Here is an 18,379-nt window from a genome sequence, read left to right as displayed (position 1 = left end):
GTAAAGGTATATTGTCCTGCTAATAGCCCATAATGGTCTATTATAATATTGTACATGGTGTCCAGGTCAGGCTAACCAAAACATTTATACTTTTTGTGGTATTATTTGTTTTCTCTTTTCTGGTGGATTAAATTGAAATTTTAACCTAGCTAGTTGTGATAGAAATACATTTGACGATAGAATTCTTCCCCTACCCTAATTTTAGGCAAGTCTATTGTCCAGCTACCTGCTAATAGCCATAATGGCGCTGTACAACGTGACCGTGTGTATTTGAACGAGTATTTTCCAGGAAGCAACAATTTGTTTACCTTCATTAGACAACTTCGTTCCAATATTTCTGTAATCAGAGGTATTTATTCCCATAGTAATTCGTTATGGATCCATAACTTCTTATGGCTGCAGGGGCACTATTGAGTAGCTTGGATGAAAGGTGCCCAGAGGTGCCCAGAGTAAATGGCCTGCTCTTCAGTCTCAGTTGCTAATATATGCATATTATTTTTAGTATTGGATAGAAAACACTCTGAAGTTTCTAAAACTGTTTGAATGATGTCTGTGAGTATAACATAACTCATATGGCAGGCAAAAACCTAAGAAATCCAAACAGGAAGTGAGAAATCTGAGGTTGGTATATTTTCAACCCATTCCCTATTGAAATCACATTGGGATATAAATAAAGACTCACTTCCTATGGCTTCCACTAGATGTCAGCTGTCTATAGAAACTTGAATGAGGCTTCTACTGTGTTGTGGAACTGAATAAGAGGGGAATGTGTCAGGCTACTGGCAGACAGCCATTTCCCGGTCACGCGCATAGCACATGATATCTCCCTGCGTTCCGTTCCTCCTAAAGACACAAAGGAATTCTCCGGTTGGAACTTTATTGAAGATTTATGATAATAACGTCCTAATTATTAATTCTGTACTTAGTTTGAAATGTTTCTTCAACCTGTAATGTAACTTTTTGAAGTTTTTGTCTGAAGAAATGGTTGACCAGCACCAGCATTTGGATAGGTGTACCAAACGTGCTAACAAAAGTAGCTAATTGGACATAAATAACGGACATTATCGAACAAATCAAGCATTTATTGTGGACCTGGGATTCCTGGAAGTGCATTCTGATGAAGATCATCAAAGGTAAGGGAATATTTATCATGTAATTTCTGGTTTATGTTGACTCCAAAATGGCGGCTAATTGTATTATATTTCTGAGTGCCGTCTCACATTATTGCTTGGTATACTTGTTCCGTAAAGTTCTTTTGAAATTTGACACTGCGGTTGCGGTTGCATTAAAGAGAGGTATATCTATAATTCCAATTTGTATTATCATCTACATTTATGATGAGTATTTCTGTTGAATCGATGTGGCAATGCAAAATCACTGAATGTTTTTGGAACTAGTGAACGTAACGCGCCAATGTAAACTCCGATTTTTTCATATAAATATGAACTTTATCAAACAAAACATACATGTATGGTGTAACATGAAGTGTCATCTGATGAAGATCATCAAAGGTTAGTGATTCATTTTATCTCTATTTGTGATTTTTGTGACTCTTTGGCTGGAAAAATGGCTGTGTTTATTCTGTGACTTGGTGGTGACCTAACATAATCGTTTGTGGTGCTTTTGCTGAAAAGCATATTTGAAATCGGACACTGGTGGGATTAACAACAAGATTACCTTTAAAATGGTATAAGATACATGTATGTTTGAGGAATTTTAATCATGAGATTTCTGTTGTTTTGAATTTGGTGCCCTGCACTTTCACTGGCTGTTGTCATATCATCCCGTTAACGTCATTGCAGCCCAAAAAGGTTTTTAATTAAATAAACATTGCCATTTTGAAGGACTACTTTTATCATTATTTTGTTAATGAAAGCATTATGCTGTCATTATTAGTTAAATTGTTTTAGTTTGAATGTGCAGACTGGCACTAAGATCAGCGGGAACGTTTCCCTAGTCAGCGCCATTATTAGTGCAATGCAAATGTTGCTCTGTGCTACCCAGTGTGGCTAGGTACTTTTTTGCCCGTGGCTTTCCATAAATTAAAAAACAAGAAAATGTTGCCATCTGGTTTGCTTAACCTGTTGCGACGACCAAACCCGGATCCGGGATTCTATTTATAGACCTAAGCTCATTACCATAACGCAACGTTAACTATTCATGAAAATCGCAAATGAAATGAAATAAATATGCTAGCTCTCAAGCTTAGCCTTTTGTTAACAACACTGTCATCTCAGATTTTCAAAATATGCTTTTCAACCATAGGAAAACAATCATTTGTGTAACAGTAGCTAGCTAGCGTAGCATTTAGCGTTAGCATTAGCGTTAGCATTAGCGTTAGCATTTAGCAGGCAACTATCACAAAAACAAGTAAAGCCTTCAAATAAAATAACTTACCTTTGAAGAACTTCTGATGTTTTCAATGAGGAGACTCTCAGTTAGATAGCAGATGCTCCGTTTTTCCAAAAAGATTCTTTGTGTATTAGAAATAGCTCCGTTTTGTACATCACATTTGGCTACCAAAAAAAAAAAAAAAAAAAAAAAAAAAAACGAAAATTCAGCCCTCAAAACGCAAACTTTTTTCCAAATTAACTCCATAATATCGACTGAAACATGGCAAACGTGGTTTAGAATCAATCCTCAAGGTGTTTTTCCACATATCTCTTCAATGATATATCCTTCGTGGAAGCCTGGTTTCTCCTTGCTCTCAAATGGAAAAATAATTGCACCTGGCTTTACGCTCCAATTTCGACGCAGGGACACCAGGCGGACACTTGGAAAATGTAGTCTCTTATGGTCAATCTTCCAATGATATGCCTACAAATACGTCACAATGCTGCTAACACTTTGGGGGAACGACAGAAAGTGTAGGCTCATTCCTTGCGCAATCACAGCCATATAAGGAGACAATGGAAAACAGAGCTTCAGAAATTCTGCTCATTTCCTGGTTGATGCATCATCTTGGTTTCGCCTGTAGAATGAGTTCTGGGGCACTTACAGACAATATCTTTGCAGATTCTGAAACTTCAGAGTGTTTTCTTTCAAAAACTGTCAAGAATATGCATAGTCGAGCATCTTTTCGTGACAAAATATCGCGCTTAAAACGGGAACGTTTTTTATCCAAAAATGAAATAGCGCCCCTAGAGATCAAAGAGGTTAATATAAGGAATATTGAAATGATTGATACTTTTACTTTTGATACTTAAGTATATTTATTACTTTCATACTTTTACTCTAGTATAATTTTTGTGTGCTTTTTCCACCACTGGTAATAACACAAAAACAATTCTGGGCTAATAATGTAAGAAATAACAAACAAAAAACAAAATACTTCAAAGTTGCTTAGGAGCTAGTAGCAGAGCTGCCACATCTGTCGGTGCCACGTGTTTGTTTCAATTGTCTCTCAACTCTGGTCCACCTCGGATCCATATCAGATCGGAAATATAATTTTTTTCTTTTTATGACTGGATCATGTCTGGTTCGGGTGGGAATTTGGCGGATCCGATACGGATCTGAGAAGAACTCTACTTCAGATGTCCTCCCTCAGTCCTGGAGATGGACAGTCCTGGAGTTTACCCCATGTCTCTGAAGATAAACTTGACTCTGGAAACTTTGTGCCTAGGAAGTGACCTACTACAGCTCAGTACCTCAGTAACCAATAAGAACACTACCATACCTCAGTCCCTAGTATGTACCCTACAGTCCCTTCTCCAGTTACTGCGGTACAGTGGTCCAACCATTGCCTAGGTGCCTTGTATTTATCTCTGAAAATAAAAGTCCTTGTTCGTTTGCTCTTTGGCGTCTTCTGGTGTACTCTGATTAAGATAACAGAAGCTCATGTCTCTTCATCTCATTTATTGGCAGAAGGCCTAATAATGGATTGTGTTAGGCCAAGAAAATTCTGTTCTATTCTACCATTTACTTACAATCTTCTAGTGTTTATATTGTTCACAGAGCTGGCTCCAACTCAGGCTCTGATTTGTATGGACCTTGTCAAAGAATGCCAATATTAGGTTCCCACAAAGTTTAATTGGTTGTTGGCAGTGATTCCTGGGCAAGATCACCCATGTAGGCTTTCTGAAACCACAAATACTGTCCTCGCATAATCAAACGCAATCAGTTTCAGTCCCTAGACCGCTTGGCCTCCTGTCACAGTAGAGTTGTCAGTTTTCTATGAAAATGTGATTGTTCTCCCAAATGTTTGCTTACCTTGACAGTTGTACAATATATAGTCTAGGCCAGAAGACACCGCTATGTGCATATTGTATATTCAATATTTGTAATCGAGTTAATTGAATAGGCTATCTTATCTGGTTTAAATGGCATTGTCACCATGCAACCAGTCAGTGATATGTACTACTCGGAAAACACAATGTGTATGAATCTGACCCTAGGGCCTATGCTCGGGTAGACCTATTCTTCATGGGCTTCCTGCTATACATCCCCACAACTCCCCTGCTTATGTATTCGAGATTTTGTACACGTGCATATATGTGCTCAAGTGGAGTATTTCTAGGATCTGTATAATAGCTCATAATGTATTTATTCATTAATGATGTATTTTCACACTGCACAGACTTCATGTGGTGTCTTGGCCGCTGGTCCACTGAAGTCATAGTTTCTAAATAGTTTAGAGTTCATATTTTTTATGGGTTCTCTATGTATTAAGTTATACTGTGGATATACTGCAGACTGGCACTAAGATCAGCGGGAACGTTTCCCTAGGAATCATGGAAAAACAGCCGATTTTGGGTGTGTTCTCAGAATCAGTATTTCTCCAATGTCGTTCTTAGATTGAAATGTCATGCTTTATAATTTGTTACAAAAAATATTATGAAAGCGGTATTGTCCCTCCTAAATTCACATGTACTTTTTTCCTACTGTATGTTATTGAAAGTTTCATATGTTTCCCCTTCAGTAACGAAAGCTACCTTTGATGAATATCATGTTGTTTGCATTGGTTGAGACCAAATCTATTCCACACAAATCTCACCACCCTCCGCTCAATGTAACAAAACATTGGGGAATATAATGATAAAGTCCGAGAATCGTGGTCTTGTCCGAGGTAACAACGCTTCACATCAACATTTTATCTTGTTTATTCACCGTGTTCACACACATCGTTGGGATTTGCATGTTCACAGCTGGATTCACAGAGCATCCCCACCATCTCTCCTCTGTGTTCTGAAAATATAGCCCTATCTTTCCCAGTTATCGAGATGAGTGTGTATCAAGGCATTAGTACCCTGGTTGCCTACATTTTCCCTGTAAACACGCACACCTTCGTGCCAAAGCATGAAATTGTGTTGAGAATATGTAGTGTCGACATCTGTACACATGCTTATGTTGGGCAGAGGTTTTTTGTGCTCCAAATATTTTTGGAGGCTCTCTACTTTTTTCTCTTTACGCCAAGTCACTGGACACCATGAACCATCAGATCTTCCTCTCCTCCCTCTCAGGGCTGGGCTTCTCAGGCTCTGCACACTGCTGGATTGCATCCTACCTGGCAGGTCACTCCTACCCGGTGGTGTGGAGAGGATCTGTGTCTGCACTACATGCTCTCACTACTGGTGTCCCCCAGGGCTCTGTTATAGGCTCTCTACTTTTTTCTCTTTACACCAAGTCACTGGGCTCCGTTATATCCTCACATAGTCTCTCCTATCATTGTTATGCGGATGACACTCAACTACTTTACTCTTTCCCCCCTACGCATCTCTGCGTACCTGGCAGACATCTCCGCTTGGATGTCTGCCCACAACCTTAAGCTCAACCTCTACAAGACATAGCTGTTCTTCCTCCCGGAGAAGCCCTGTCCACTCCAAGACCTCTCCAGCACAGTTGACAACTCCGTGGCAGTGGCGTACGTAGGTGCTAATCCAGGCACTTGTCATCTCCCGTCTAGACTACTGTAACTCTTTGTTGGCAGTGCTCTTCGCTTATGCCATCAAACCCCTGCAACGTATCAAGGACGCCGCAGCCTGCCTGGTGTTCAACCTTCCCAAGTTCTTCCATGTCACCCCAACCCTCCGCACACTCCACTGGCACGCTTCCTGTCGAGGCTCGCATCCTCTTCAAGACCCTGGTGCTTGCCTACGGAGAAGCAAGAAGAACTGCGACTCCCTACTTTCAGTCTAAGGTCAAACCCTACACCCCAACACAAGTACTTCGTTCTGCCACCTCTAATTTATTGGCCCTTCCACCCCTACAGAAGGGCAGCCCCCGATCAGTGTTTGTTGCTTACGGTCTGTTTGAATAAATTACTTGCCTATCGACGTTCCTATAATATGTTTTCAGTCTCGTAATTACAATTATTTCTATAAATTCATATTGGGACAAACAATATTTAAAACATACTGTGGGAATACTATACAGCATGACACTCCATTCTATAGATTGGGTAGCCTAATACTATCTCAGCTTCCCTTAAAGTGGTTGTCTCTCAAAAGTGATGCAGGGCCCAGTTCTCACTGCAACCTGTGAGGGCACAATGCTCTCTGCTGCCAATGACTGGAACGAGCTGCAAAAATCTCTGAAGCTGGAGACTCATATCTCCCTCACTAGCTTTAAGCACCAGCTGTCAGAGCAGCTCACAGATCACTGCACCTGTACATAGCCATCTGTAAACAGCCCATCTATCTACCTACCTCATCCGCATACAGTATTTATTTATTTATCTTGCTCGTTTGCACACCAGTATCTCTACTTGCACAGTCATCTTCTGCACATCTACCATTCTACTGTTTAATTGCTATATTGTAATTACTTCGCCACCATGGCCTATTTATTGCCTTAACTCCCTTATCTTACCTCATTTGCATTCACTGTATATATACTTTTTGTTTTCTTTTGTTCTACTGTATTATTGACTATGTTTTGTTTATTCCATATGTAACTGTGTTGTTGTATGTGTCAAATTGCTATGCTTTATCTTGGCCAGGTCGCAGTTGCAAATGAGAACTTGTTCTCAACTATCCTACCTGGTTAAATAAAGGTGAAATAAAAATGTTCTATTTCCATATAACATCTGCACCACAGAGAGGCTTTGTGTCGGCTGTTCTCATCCTCCTCTCCATCTCCTGATTCTGAATCGAGCTCTCTTCTCGGGTCCTGGAATCCCCTGGTGCCTCATGTCTCTCCAATACACAGTACACACTGCATCTTGATACAGCACATTGTAAACTAGTGTCTATGGCTGCAGCGGTCATAAACATTTGTCAGCCGGTTATTGTCATGCAAAAGCCTGCTGGTGTCACGGTAATTGACCATTAATTAACATAAACAAGTTTAGCATCTCCAGGCCCCCATGCATACAAGCTGCATATAAGCCGCTGAAGCACGCCTTATGTATTGTATAAGAGCACAATCGTTTTTTTTCGGGCTTGGCCTCATAAGACTATGCATATGCATAAGCTCTAATATGCGTATTGGTGTTTTTGAATTAAATCATCACCTTAGAAAGCGCTGCCCATTTCTTTGTGTTAGGGTTTGAAACATCCACAACGACCATGTTTTCCACTCAGTTTCCACCTGCTGTTGAACTTCTTTCTTCAAATTGATAAAGTTAAAAAGTGACTAAAAGTACAATACTGTTTTTATGATAAGTATTGGATGTGATTTTCGATTGCATTGATGTCAAAGTAGTTAGAGGGACAATAGAGCCCTGAGTAAAAGGCCATTAGGACCTGATGGTTGTTAATAAGTTGGGTACTACCAAAGCATGTCCAGAGTGCATAAAAGGAGTTTACCGTGACTCTGCGGTCACGTGGAATTGTACTGCGGTCATGACTCATGACTGCCGGTGTGGCGGTAATATGGTTACTGCAACAGCTCGACTAGTGTCCATGTCTTACTGTGCTCTACACAGTAGGCTGTGGGCTTAATTCAACCAATATCCTCAAATACCTTAAATACCTGGGGCCCCATTATCAACATACTGAATACGTTGAAATATATTTGTTCTTAAACCAGTGTTTGGCGGAATACTCAGTTCAGATTGGCAGAAGGATGCATTCTTCACTTGTGTGAAAAAGTAATGCTGTTCACAATTGAGGCCCCTGGACTTTCCATTATGCTGCACTGTGACTGTGTTGCAATGCAAATTGTTTTTAATACTGGAGTTATTGATGGTCTACCACTACTAAGCTCTTACCATCCACCTGTTGATGTAAATGTTTTACTATACACTGTATATACAAAGTATGTGGACACCCCTTCAAATGAGTGGATTCGGCTATTTCAGCCACCCCCGTTGTTGACAGGTGTATAAAATCGAGCACACAGCCATGCAATCTCCATAGACAAACATTGGCTGTAGAATGGCCTTACTGAAGAGCTAAGTGACTTTCAACGTGGCACCGTCATAGGATACCACCTTTCCAACAAGTCAGTTCGCCAAATGTCTGCACGGTTAGAGCCCCGGTCAACTAAGTGTTGTTATTGTAAAGTGGAAACGTCTAGGAGCGGCTGCGAAGTGGTAGGCCACACAAGCTCACAGAACGGGACCGCTGAGTGCTGAAGCACGTAGTGCGTAAAAATCGTCTGTCCTCGGTTGCAACACTCACTGCTGAGTTGCAAACTGCCTCTGGAAGCAGCGTTAGCACAAAAACTGTTATTCGGAAGCTTCATGAAATGGGTGTCATGGCCGAGCAGCTGCACTCAAGCCTAAGAACACCATGCGCAATGCCAAGCGTCAGCAGGATTTGTGTAAAGTTCGCCGCCATTGGACTCTGGAGCAGCGGAAACGCGTTCTCTGGAATGATGAATCACGCTTCACCATCTGGCAGTCTGAAGGACAAATATGGGTTTGGCAGACACCAGGAGAACACTACCTGCCTGAATGCATAGTGCCAACTGTAAAGTTTGGTGGATGAGGAATAATGGTCTTGGGCTGTTTTTCATGGTTTTGGGCTAGGGCCCTTAGTTCCAATGAAAGGAAATCTTAACACTACAGCATACAATTACATTCTAGACAATTCTGCGCTTCCAACTTTGTGGCAACAGTTTGGGGAAGGCCCTTTCCTGTTTCAGAATGACAATGCCCCGGTGCACAAAGCGAGGTCCATACAGAAATGACTTGTTGAGATCGGTGTGGAAGAACTTGACTGGCATGCACAGAGCCCTGACCTCAACCCCAGCACCTTTAGGATGATTTTTTTACGCTGAGTGCGAGCCAGGCCTAATCGTTCAACATCAGTGCCCAACATCTAGTGGAAAACCTTCCCAGAAGAGTGGAGGCTGTCATAGCAGCAAAGGGGGGACCAACTCCATACTAATGCCCATGATTTTGGAATGAGTTGTTCAACGAGCACGTATCCACATACACTACATGAACAAATGTATCTTCCCCATGCATTCGTTCCTATCCCTTTTGCTCTCTGCTGATTCGGCAGGGAGCAAAGGAGTGGAGATTCTGCCTTTTATCAAACACAGATACAAAAGAAAAGGTCTTTCCGTAAACAACATGAATAGAGGTTCTGCCTTGAATTCTAAAATGATGCATTAGAAGGTGAGATACAATACTTTCCTTTTTAAAATAATGTTTATTTGATATACACACAGATATACTATATTCAAGGGGACAACACTAAAGCTCTGTGTGAGGGCCAAAGGGCAACAGCTTTTCAGTGCGTGATAAATCCTTTGTTTTTCATTCTGCCTAATACCCCTTTTTTTGGTCTGCATTCCATCTACAATAAATTCAGTTGCATAAAACCATGGCAAGTTTGTCTTAGGGATTCTCAAAGCATTTTCTGATGATGAAACATGACAAGTTCAGCTTAGTCTGAGAGAAATTCATTTATAGAGTTTGGTCAACTTGGATTCTATCTCTAAACCTAGTGGTTCAGCTAGTACGCCTGAAGATTTTGTCTTCCGTTATTGCCGGTCAGTGTTACGCAAGAGCCACTAGTTTGGCTGCCATAGAATAATATGTTGTGCAAATGTTCTGATCCTTGTTGATGGAGAATAATTTTATTTTGCCAACATGACAATTATCACTATATCAACTTAATTTACACAGTGATGTGTACAGTATGATTAATTTGTGTCGGGTGAAAGTATGTAGACTTGACCTTATGATCGCAATTTAAAATGAACTGTTGGCTTTAATCATTGTATGATATCTAATCATCATCATCTTTCGATGAACTCCCCCACCTGCAGGCAAACCTTATGGGGGGGGGAAAAAAAGGTATGATCACTTTGTTTAAGCAGTCATCATAAGCTGTAGTACATGTTTTCTACAGATTCACCAAAGCAGTGCAACTCTCAGCAGCTCTGAAGTTGACCCAGTGTTCTTTAGTAGAAGAGGCTTCAAACACTGTTCTACACAGTTACGCCCACCCACTTATGGTTGAGAAGGATCAGGATGAATTTGGAGCTGCTCTGGTCTGCCCTTGCAATGTTCTCGTAATCTTTATCAAGAGGGTGGAGTTTGGCTGGAGTGTTGGACAAATCTCCATTAAAGGGTCTCTTACATCCTGGAATAGGCCTATGTTTTACCTGAACGCTCTTTTCCACGTGGCAACTTTTTCCAGTAGTGCGTTATCACACAATGCAACATTTTAGTTTTAAATAAAATTCCTTGAGTATAATTGATTAAGCCATAGTTATGAAACATCTCTGTGAAATGTATTTGGATTTAATGTTGACTCTGAACTGTGACAGTTAATCGATTAAAATGTCTCTTTCAAATTGCATTCCAATATTCCAAATCAAAGAGCATACTGTAACAGAACCTATAGCAAGTGAGGTTGGAAATGTACCAGTGTCCATCTAACACCATTTTTGGTCCTGCTTTATTTTAAGTGCATCTTACGGAGGTTTCATAAAACCTTCTTATAGGCTTCATAAGCACTACATAGATGTTTCACAAATCATCTATACCTGCATATAATACCCTCTAAAGATTCACAATGTATTTGTTCACATGTATTAATCATTTATAGAGCATGAAAAACAGTTATAGATGAACTGTAACTGATTTATGTGGTGTTTATAAAGCCTATACAAATGCTTTATAAAGCCTTCATAAGATACACTTCCAATAAAGCGGGACCACATTTTTTTAAAGAACCTTCAGAATCTCCTTTAGATAGATAAGATGGCCTCTTCAGTTTTCCAGATACGTAAGCTAGCTTCTTCTTCAACGTTAAACTCCAGATAGAAAGCAACACGTTTGGCACCATTTGCAACCATCTCGTCAACCTATTTAACATCAACATGTCCCACAAATAGTGTTGCCTGTTTGTCACCTCACTCGAATATTGATTTCAAAAGAAACTCTGTCCATCAACTCTCTCCCATCTTGCCTCGGTGAACGAGGGCAATGGACGTGGGCATTTTTTTATTTTGTTTCTTTGGTCTTTGTTTTCCTTGTGTAAAGATTGGGAAAGTGAATGTAAATGTGCACTCGTAAGTACCGTCAAGCATCAAAGAGAGAAATCCTCCCGAGGGATTGTCAGAAATAGATTATGAATTAATTTGCTCTCATTCAGTATTTTCCCTTAAAAAATGTTCGCCCCACACCACTGTCACATGAATGACTTAATAGCTTAATTGTATTCAATCACTCAAACGTCATTGAAAAGGGGTTCTTTTTTATTTCTCAATTGTGACAAGAACAGACCCCAAAAGAGGGCAAATGTATTTTTGAGGATGTTGATTATTTTTCTATAGTTTTTGATAAGACACTTCATTTCTGTAATGTACGTTTTGAATGGCAGGTTGACAGATTGGTTCGTCAGGTGATTTGTTGATAAATGGATTACATGACTTGCCTGACTCCTGTCAAACTCAAGTAAGACTCCTGTCATGTGGTCTCATGATCTTTTAAGTGAGATTAAAGTCACTCTTATGGATGTCTAAATGATCAATGTGTTCGATTCATCACTGTTTGCATTGTGAGCAGGCACCATGGAAAATGTCTGCTCTTGGAGCAGGTGTCTTTGAAAAACACACACAATCAATGTTTGTGGCCAGTTTAAGCACATGCTTTGCAAAAAGGCAATTCAAGTCACATGAATATGGACTCATAAAAACACTAAAGGGGTATTTCACCACTTTAAAATGAATTCATTATCTCACGCACCATGCAAAAAATACTATTTTTTAACGTTATGTAGTTAAAGGTAAGAAAAAATATCCTACGAAATTTCAGTGATTCTCAGAAACAGTAACCACTTTCCACCCAGGGGGAGGTTGTTTGCCCACTCTCTATGTAGTTGTGACACTCGTTTTTGATAATGACTGATTTCAATTAAGACCCAGCATAAGTGGTTGTGGAGATTGAACCCACAACCACCTGGGCTGTAATATGTGAGGAATGTTACTACTCAGATACACCATTTTTCAATTCTTAATTGTTACTTTGTTGATCGTAGTTACTCAGCACCTGTTTCTCTAGAGATTATTTGGTGAGAAGGTGACCTGGCATACTGACCTGGCACACTGAATTGTCTCACTGCTCATTCCAAACATGGTATTTAAGCTGCTGGGGATTTAGGAAGTGCTGGTTAGTTCCCGATTCTCTCCCTTTCTGTGACACACAAAACTCTCACTCTCACTCCCTCTCTCACTCGGAGCTATTCACTTCTCTCTCACACACTCCTGGGCGCACACACACACATTTACGGTTGTGGTCCCTCAGAGACGCACATTTTCTCTTTCACTCCACAGCTTGCACACACACTTATTTTCTGCAATATCTGCCTCTTCCTGCCCTTTCTCTCACACACACACGGCAGAGCCTCCTTCCTGCTGACAGATGGATGGGGACTAATAGCATAATTAAGTACCCGCACCGGAGGTTCCTGTTTACTGCTCGGTTGCTAAGCAGTGACATCAGCTGATCCCTCCTCCTTCCTCACTAAGACCTCCCTCCCTTACACACGCACACACACACGCACACACACACACACACACACACACACACACACACACACACACACACACACACACACACACACACAGCTGCAGATAGGGTGTAGAGTAGAGGTAGAGGGAGAGAGGGATGTAGAGAGAGAGGGAGCACGGTAGAGAGTGCAGGCAGGCAGCATTGTGTGTGAGGCAGACCGACAGCATGGTTAGAGCTTGCAGGGTGGACCAGCCACGGCTCTCCATGTAGCCCAGAGCAGCGCAGGCTAGAAGGGGGGAGTCCGAGGTGCCACCAGGACCTCATCTCACTCACCACCAGGAGCTCTCTCTCCACTGGGGCTTCAGGCTTTTTCTTTAGGGATAGACTTCAGAGGAACAACTTAAAAAGAGAAAAAACATTCCATAACATTTTTGTCTGGCTGGCTTTGGTGCTATTAGTTTACTTTTCGAGAAGCCTTTTTTTGTTTTGGGAGGCACCTGGGGAATTGTTATTGTTTTGACTGGGTCTTGACTGGGCTGGGTGGGAGCTCCAAGGGATCGCATGCATGACACAACGCAAAGGCGAGAAGACCACCATCAGCATCCAGGAGCACATGGCCATTGATGTGTGCCCTGGCCCCATCCAGCCCATCAAGCAGATCTCTGACTACTTCCCCCGCTATCCGCGGGGTCTCCCCCCCACAGTACCCCCCGTCCTGATCCGGGCCAGCTCGCTGCGCTCGTCCTCGGCCAGCCACAACTCTGGGGATGACCCGGCATGCTCCCACACCGATGACGACCCAGGCCGGGCCTTTGGCGGTGCTGCCGCCGCCCTGTCACACGCAGCAACCAGCAAGAAGGAGGAGGAGCCGGACATGGAAGGCTATGACTCTGACGACTCAAGTGAGTAGAGACAATTTCTCTCTCGTTTTTGTCCTCTTCTTCTTCCTTCGTTCCTTTCTTCAATGTCTGGTTGCTGAGTAACCGTCAGGTGTGGCTGAGTCTTTTTTTACCTCTTCCTTTTCTCCCCATCTCTCCGCCTTTTCCTTCTATAGTACCTGTGGTTGCCGAGGGCCGGTGTGTCTGTGTGTCTTCCTCTCTGTGGCGTAGCTAACTCTCTGACTGTTGAGAGCCAACTGTTGCTGTCGCAGAAAGGCTGTTGCTTCCCTTTCCTGCTTGCTACATTACACTCATACACTCATACACTATAGACTCCCGTTGTACCATAAGGACAGGTTTTTTTGTGATGTGATTATGCATGTGATGATTAAAGGCTGGGCTCATATCCCAGTTTTGTGCCGAGGCTTCTCAGCTGGCTGATTCATGCCTTCTCTGACTAGCTTTAAATTAGCAGGCAGGATATATGCAGTGGGCTCCGGTCGGATTTGTGGGCGTGCTGTCGAGTCTCGGCAAGAGGGCTGTTTACATCCACACGCGAGCAGCCGGCCAAACAGCGAGGCTGGCAGGCTCCTGTTGTGTGTGTCTGTGTGCGTCTGCATGTGACACGTATGAGTTATTAGTATATGTGTATGCACGCACGTGCAAGCTACTGTTGTGTGTGTGAGACGTGTGTGCATCTGCCCCAGTCAGGTCACTGTTGTCACCGGCCAAGGCAATGCACCTTCTTTGACAAGTACATTTCTTTATTTCTTCTGTCTTACAGTGAGTGGTTGTCGTGGCACCTACTGCTGGCATGCTCTAATAGCAAAACCCTTATAAGAGCACTGATCACCATTGACAACGTTAAACAGAAGCTTCCCTGTTGATGACTGTGCAGGGTGATGTGTAAGTGTCACCTAAGCATGTCACTCTTACAGCATTTTGCAATGGTCTCCAGATCAGTTTTCATTTTCTTCCATTTTCTCTCCAATGGGTGCCAATGGGCCTTTTCGACACTATAGTGAATACAGGTTAGTGTGACAGCAGGGCAGTCCACTAAAGGTTTAATCCATGCAAAGTGAAGTGCTCTGTTGGAACGCAGAGGTCTTAGGGCTGCCCTGCCTATCCTATAATCCTGCACTGGATTGGGGGATGGAATGGCAACGACACGGAGTGGGTGGACTAGACCAGTTTTGACAGATGTTGAACTATGCCCTTGCGGATAGCACAAAGCTCTCTTATTGAGAGGAGACAGGAACATGAAGCTGCACTCAACTTGAAAGTAGCCCTGATTTGACGTGGAATTAAGCCCTTCTTCAACTGTTATATAATGGCTTACATTGTCGAGGACAAAATATTTTGTACATTTACAGTATGGTGAAAACAACTAGGGCTAGTTGTGTTTATAAGTGCAATAGTGCGTGTAGGTTCGATACAGACTGTAAAGCAATGCCAGGTCCAAGTACCTTTGACAATGGACTAGATAGGCAACCAGTAGTATTGGTATGGTATGTGGTATTGCGGCTGAGATCATATGCTTTAGTCTGTTGCTGTATTCATTTGGAACCGTTAGATCTGTCTTGGGCAGAATGGTAGAAACCTATCAGTGCTCCATTATGGCTCCATTTATTAACAGTTGGATAGAGGTTATAAGCTATTGCTAATATTATATACCTCATCTGCTGCTGTATGAACTCGGAACAATTACATCTGACTGTCTTGGAAAGAATGGAGAAATGTATTAGCCTGTGTTACTACTTCACCCCGAGTGCACTGTGCCAGAACACTTGTGTTGAAGCAGACGTTTTCTAGCCACAATCCTCCTGGGCACCGTTTCACTGAGGAAGCATAAAGAAGCACACATTAGCAACATGAAGGAGCAAATTCATTGTAATCAAGCTGTGTGTTGTGTGATATGTGCAGTACAAATAGGGCAATTAGAAAGACACATTTGCAGCAACATGTGATTGGCACAGAAACCCACAATGAAGGACTCATACAAGAAACTCGACTACCTCGGATAATCAAGGTAAAGGCAGCAAGTGCGTTTATTTTGGCAAGATGTTGCCCTTGATGCTTTCTCACTTCAATATTTAACTAATGTCTCACCACCTTGACATACTGCTTATAAACTTAGCAAAAAAAGAAACGTCTTCTCACTGTCAACTGTGTTTATTGTGTAAATATTTTTATGAACATAAGATTCTACAACTGAGACATAAACTGAATAAGTTCCTCAGACATGTGAATCACAGAAATTGAATAATGTGTCCCTGAACAAAGCAGGGGTCAAAATCAGAAGTAACAGTCAGTATCTGGTGTGGCCACCAGCTGCATTAAGTACTGCAGTGCATCTCCTCCTCATGGACTGCACCAGATTTGCCAGTTCTTGCTGTGAGATGTTACCCCACTCTTCCACCAAGGCACCTGCAAGTTCCCGGACATTTCTGGGGAGAATGGCCCTAGCCCTCACCCTCCAATCCATCAGGTCGCAGACGTGCTCAATGGGATTGAGATCCGGACTCTTCGCTGGCCATGGCAGAACACTGACATTCCTGTCTTGCAGGAAATCACGCACAGAACGAGCAGTATGGCTGGTGGCGTTGTCATGCTGGATGGTCATGTCAGGATGAGCCTGCAGGAAGGGTACCACGTAAGGGAGGAGGATGTCTTCTCTGTAATGCACAGCGTTGAGATTGCCTGCAATGACAACAAGCTCAGTCCGATGATGCTGTGACACACAACCCCAGACCATGACGGATCCGCCACCTCCAAATCGATCCCGCTCCAGAGTACAGGCCTCGGTGTAACGCTCATTCCTTCGACGATAAACGCGAATCCAACCATCACCCCTGGTGAAATGAACCGCAACTCATCAGTGAAGAGCACTTTTTGCCAGTCCTGTCTGGTCCAGCGACGGTGGGTTTGTGCCCGTAGGCGACGTTGTTGCCGGTGATGTCTGGTGAGGACCCGCCTTACAACAGGCCTACAAGGCCTCAGTCCAGCCTCTCTCAGCCTATTGCGGACAGTCTGAGCACTGATGGAGGGATTGTGTGTTCCTGGTGTAACTCGGGCAGTTGTTGCCATCCTGTACCTGTCCCGCAGGTGTGATGTTCGGATGTACCGATCAGCTGTCCGTCCTGTCTCCCTGTAGCGGTGTCTTAGGCGTCTCACAGTATGGACATTGCAATTTATTACCCTGGCCACATCTGCAGTCCTCATGCCTCCATGCAGCATGCCTAAGGCACGTTCACACAGATGAGCAGGGACCCTGGGCATCTTTCTTTTGATGTTTTTCAAAGTCATTAGAAAGGCCTCTTTAGTGTCCAAAGTTTTCATAACTGTGACTTAACAGTTAACAATTACTTAATTGCCTTCCGTCTGTAAGCTGTTAGTGTCTTAACGACCATTCCACAGGTACATGTTCATTAATTGTTTATGGTTCATTGAACAAGCATAGGAAACAGTGTTTAAACCATTTACAATGAAGATCTGTGAAGTTATTTGGATTTTTACGAATTATCTTTGAAAGACAGGGTCCTGAAAAAGGGACTTTTCTTGTTTTGCTGAGTTTATTATAGGTCAATTTCGATTTGAACAACCAACATCAAATTGGGAAGCCAAGGTAACAGACAGGCAACTGCAGTCATGCACTGACTATTGTCTATAATTAAAGTCCTCTGCAATGCTGTCAAAATCTTATATTGAATCATCATCTGGCATGTGTGCTGTCACCAACCTATTCGGGAGCAACTCGCTTCCAGTATTGTGTCTAAAGACATCCAACATGCTTCCCAGCTGAAACAGTTAGGAAGTTTTAGTACGTTTTGGACTTCATTAAGTGGTTTTTCAGCTGGCTCACAAATACATTTCTCGAGGCCAGCCGAAGTTTGGGAGCTGACGTGTACGCCCCTTCGTCCGTGATTGGTCAACTGTAGGGATTATTTTTGCTCTGACATACATTGTCAACTGTGGGAACTTACATAAACAGGTGTGTGCATTTCCAATTGAAGGGATTATCCGTAGAACTCCGAGACAGGATTGTGTCGAGGCACAGATCTGGGGAAGGGTATCAAAAAATACCTTCATATCCATCATTCTTATATTGAAGAAGTTTGGAACCACCAAGACTCTTCCAAGAGCTGACTGCCTGGCCAAACTGAGCAGAGAAGGGCCTTGATCAGGGAGGTGACCAAGAACCCGAAGTATACTCTGAAAGAGTTCCAGAGTTCCTCTGTGGAGATGGTAGAACCTTCCAGAAGGACAACCATCTCTGTAGCACTCCACCAATCAGGCCTTTATGGTAGAGAGGCTGGACGGAAGCCACTCCTCAGGAAAAGGCACATGACAGCCCACTTGCAGTTTGCCAAAAGGCACCTAAAAACTTTCAGACCATGAGAGACCAGATTCTCTGATTTAGATGAAACCAAGATTGAACTCTTTGGCGTGTCTTCTGGAGGAAACCTGGCACCAACTTTACGGTGAAGCATGGTGGTGGCGGCATCATGCTGTGGGTATGTTTTTCAGCAGCAAGGACTGAGAGACTAGTCAGGATCGAGGCAAAGATGAACGAAGCAAAGTACAGAGAGATCCTTGATGAAAACCTGCTCCAGAGCGCTCAGGACCTCAATCTTGGGTGAAGGTTTAC

The 18,379-nt window shown here is 42.6% G+C and overlaps 1 protein-coding gene across 1 annotated transcript in view; it reads left to right on the top strand.

Moving 5' to 3' along the window:
* LOC139420759 (double C2-like domain-containing protein beta) overlaps nucleotides 1-18,379 on the top strand; it is a 306,643-nt gene that overhangs the window by 155,013 nt on the left and 133,251 nt on the right. Inside the window, 1 exon segment of the mRNA XM_071170967.1 lies at nucleotides 13,558-13,755. Coding sequence (XP_071027068.1) covers nucleotides 13,558-13,755 — 198 coding nt within the window.

This window comes from Oncorhynchus clarkii, chromosome 12 (assembly GCF_045791955.1).
Source record: "Oncorhynchus clarkii lewisi isolate Uvic-CL-2024 chromosome 12, UVic_Ocla_1.0, whole genome shotgun sequence".
NCBI lineage: Eukaryota > Metazoa > Chordata > Actinopteri > Salmoniformes > Salmonidae > Oncorhynchus > Oncorhynchus clarkii.
The sequence above is the reverse complement of the archived record's forward strand: the minus strand, read 5'-3'. Positions and strand labels throughout refer to the sequence as shown.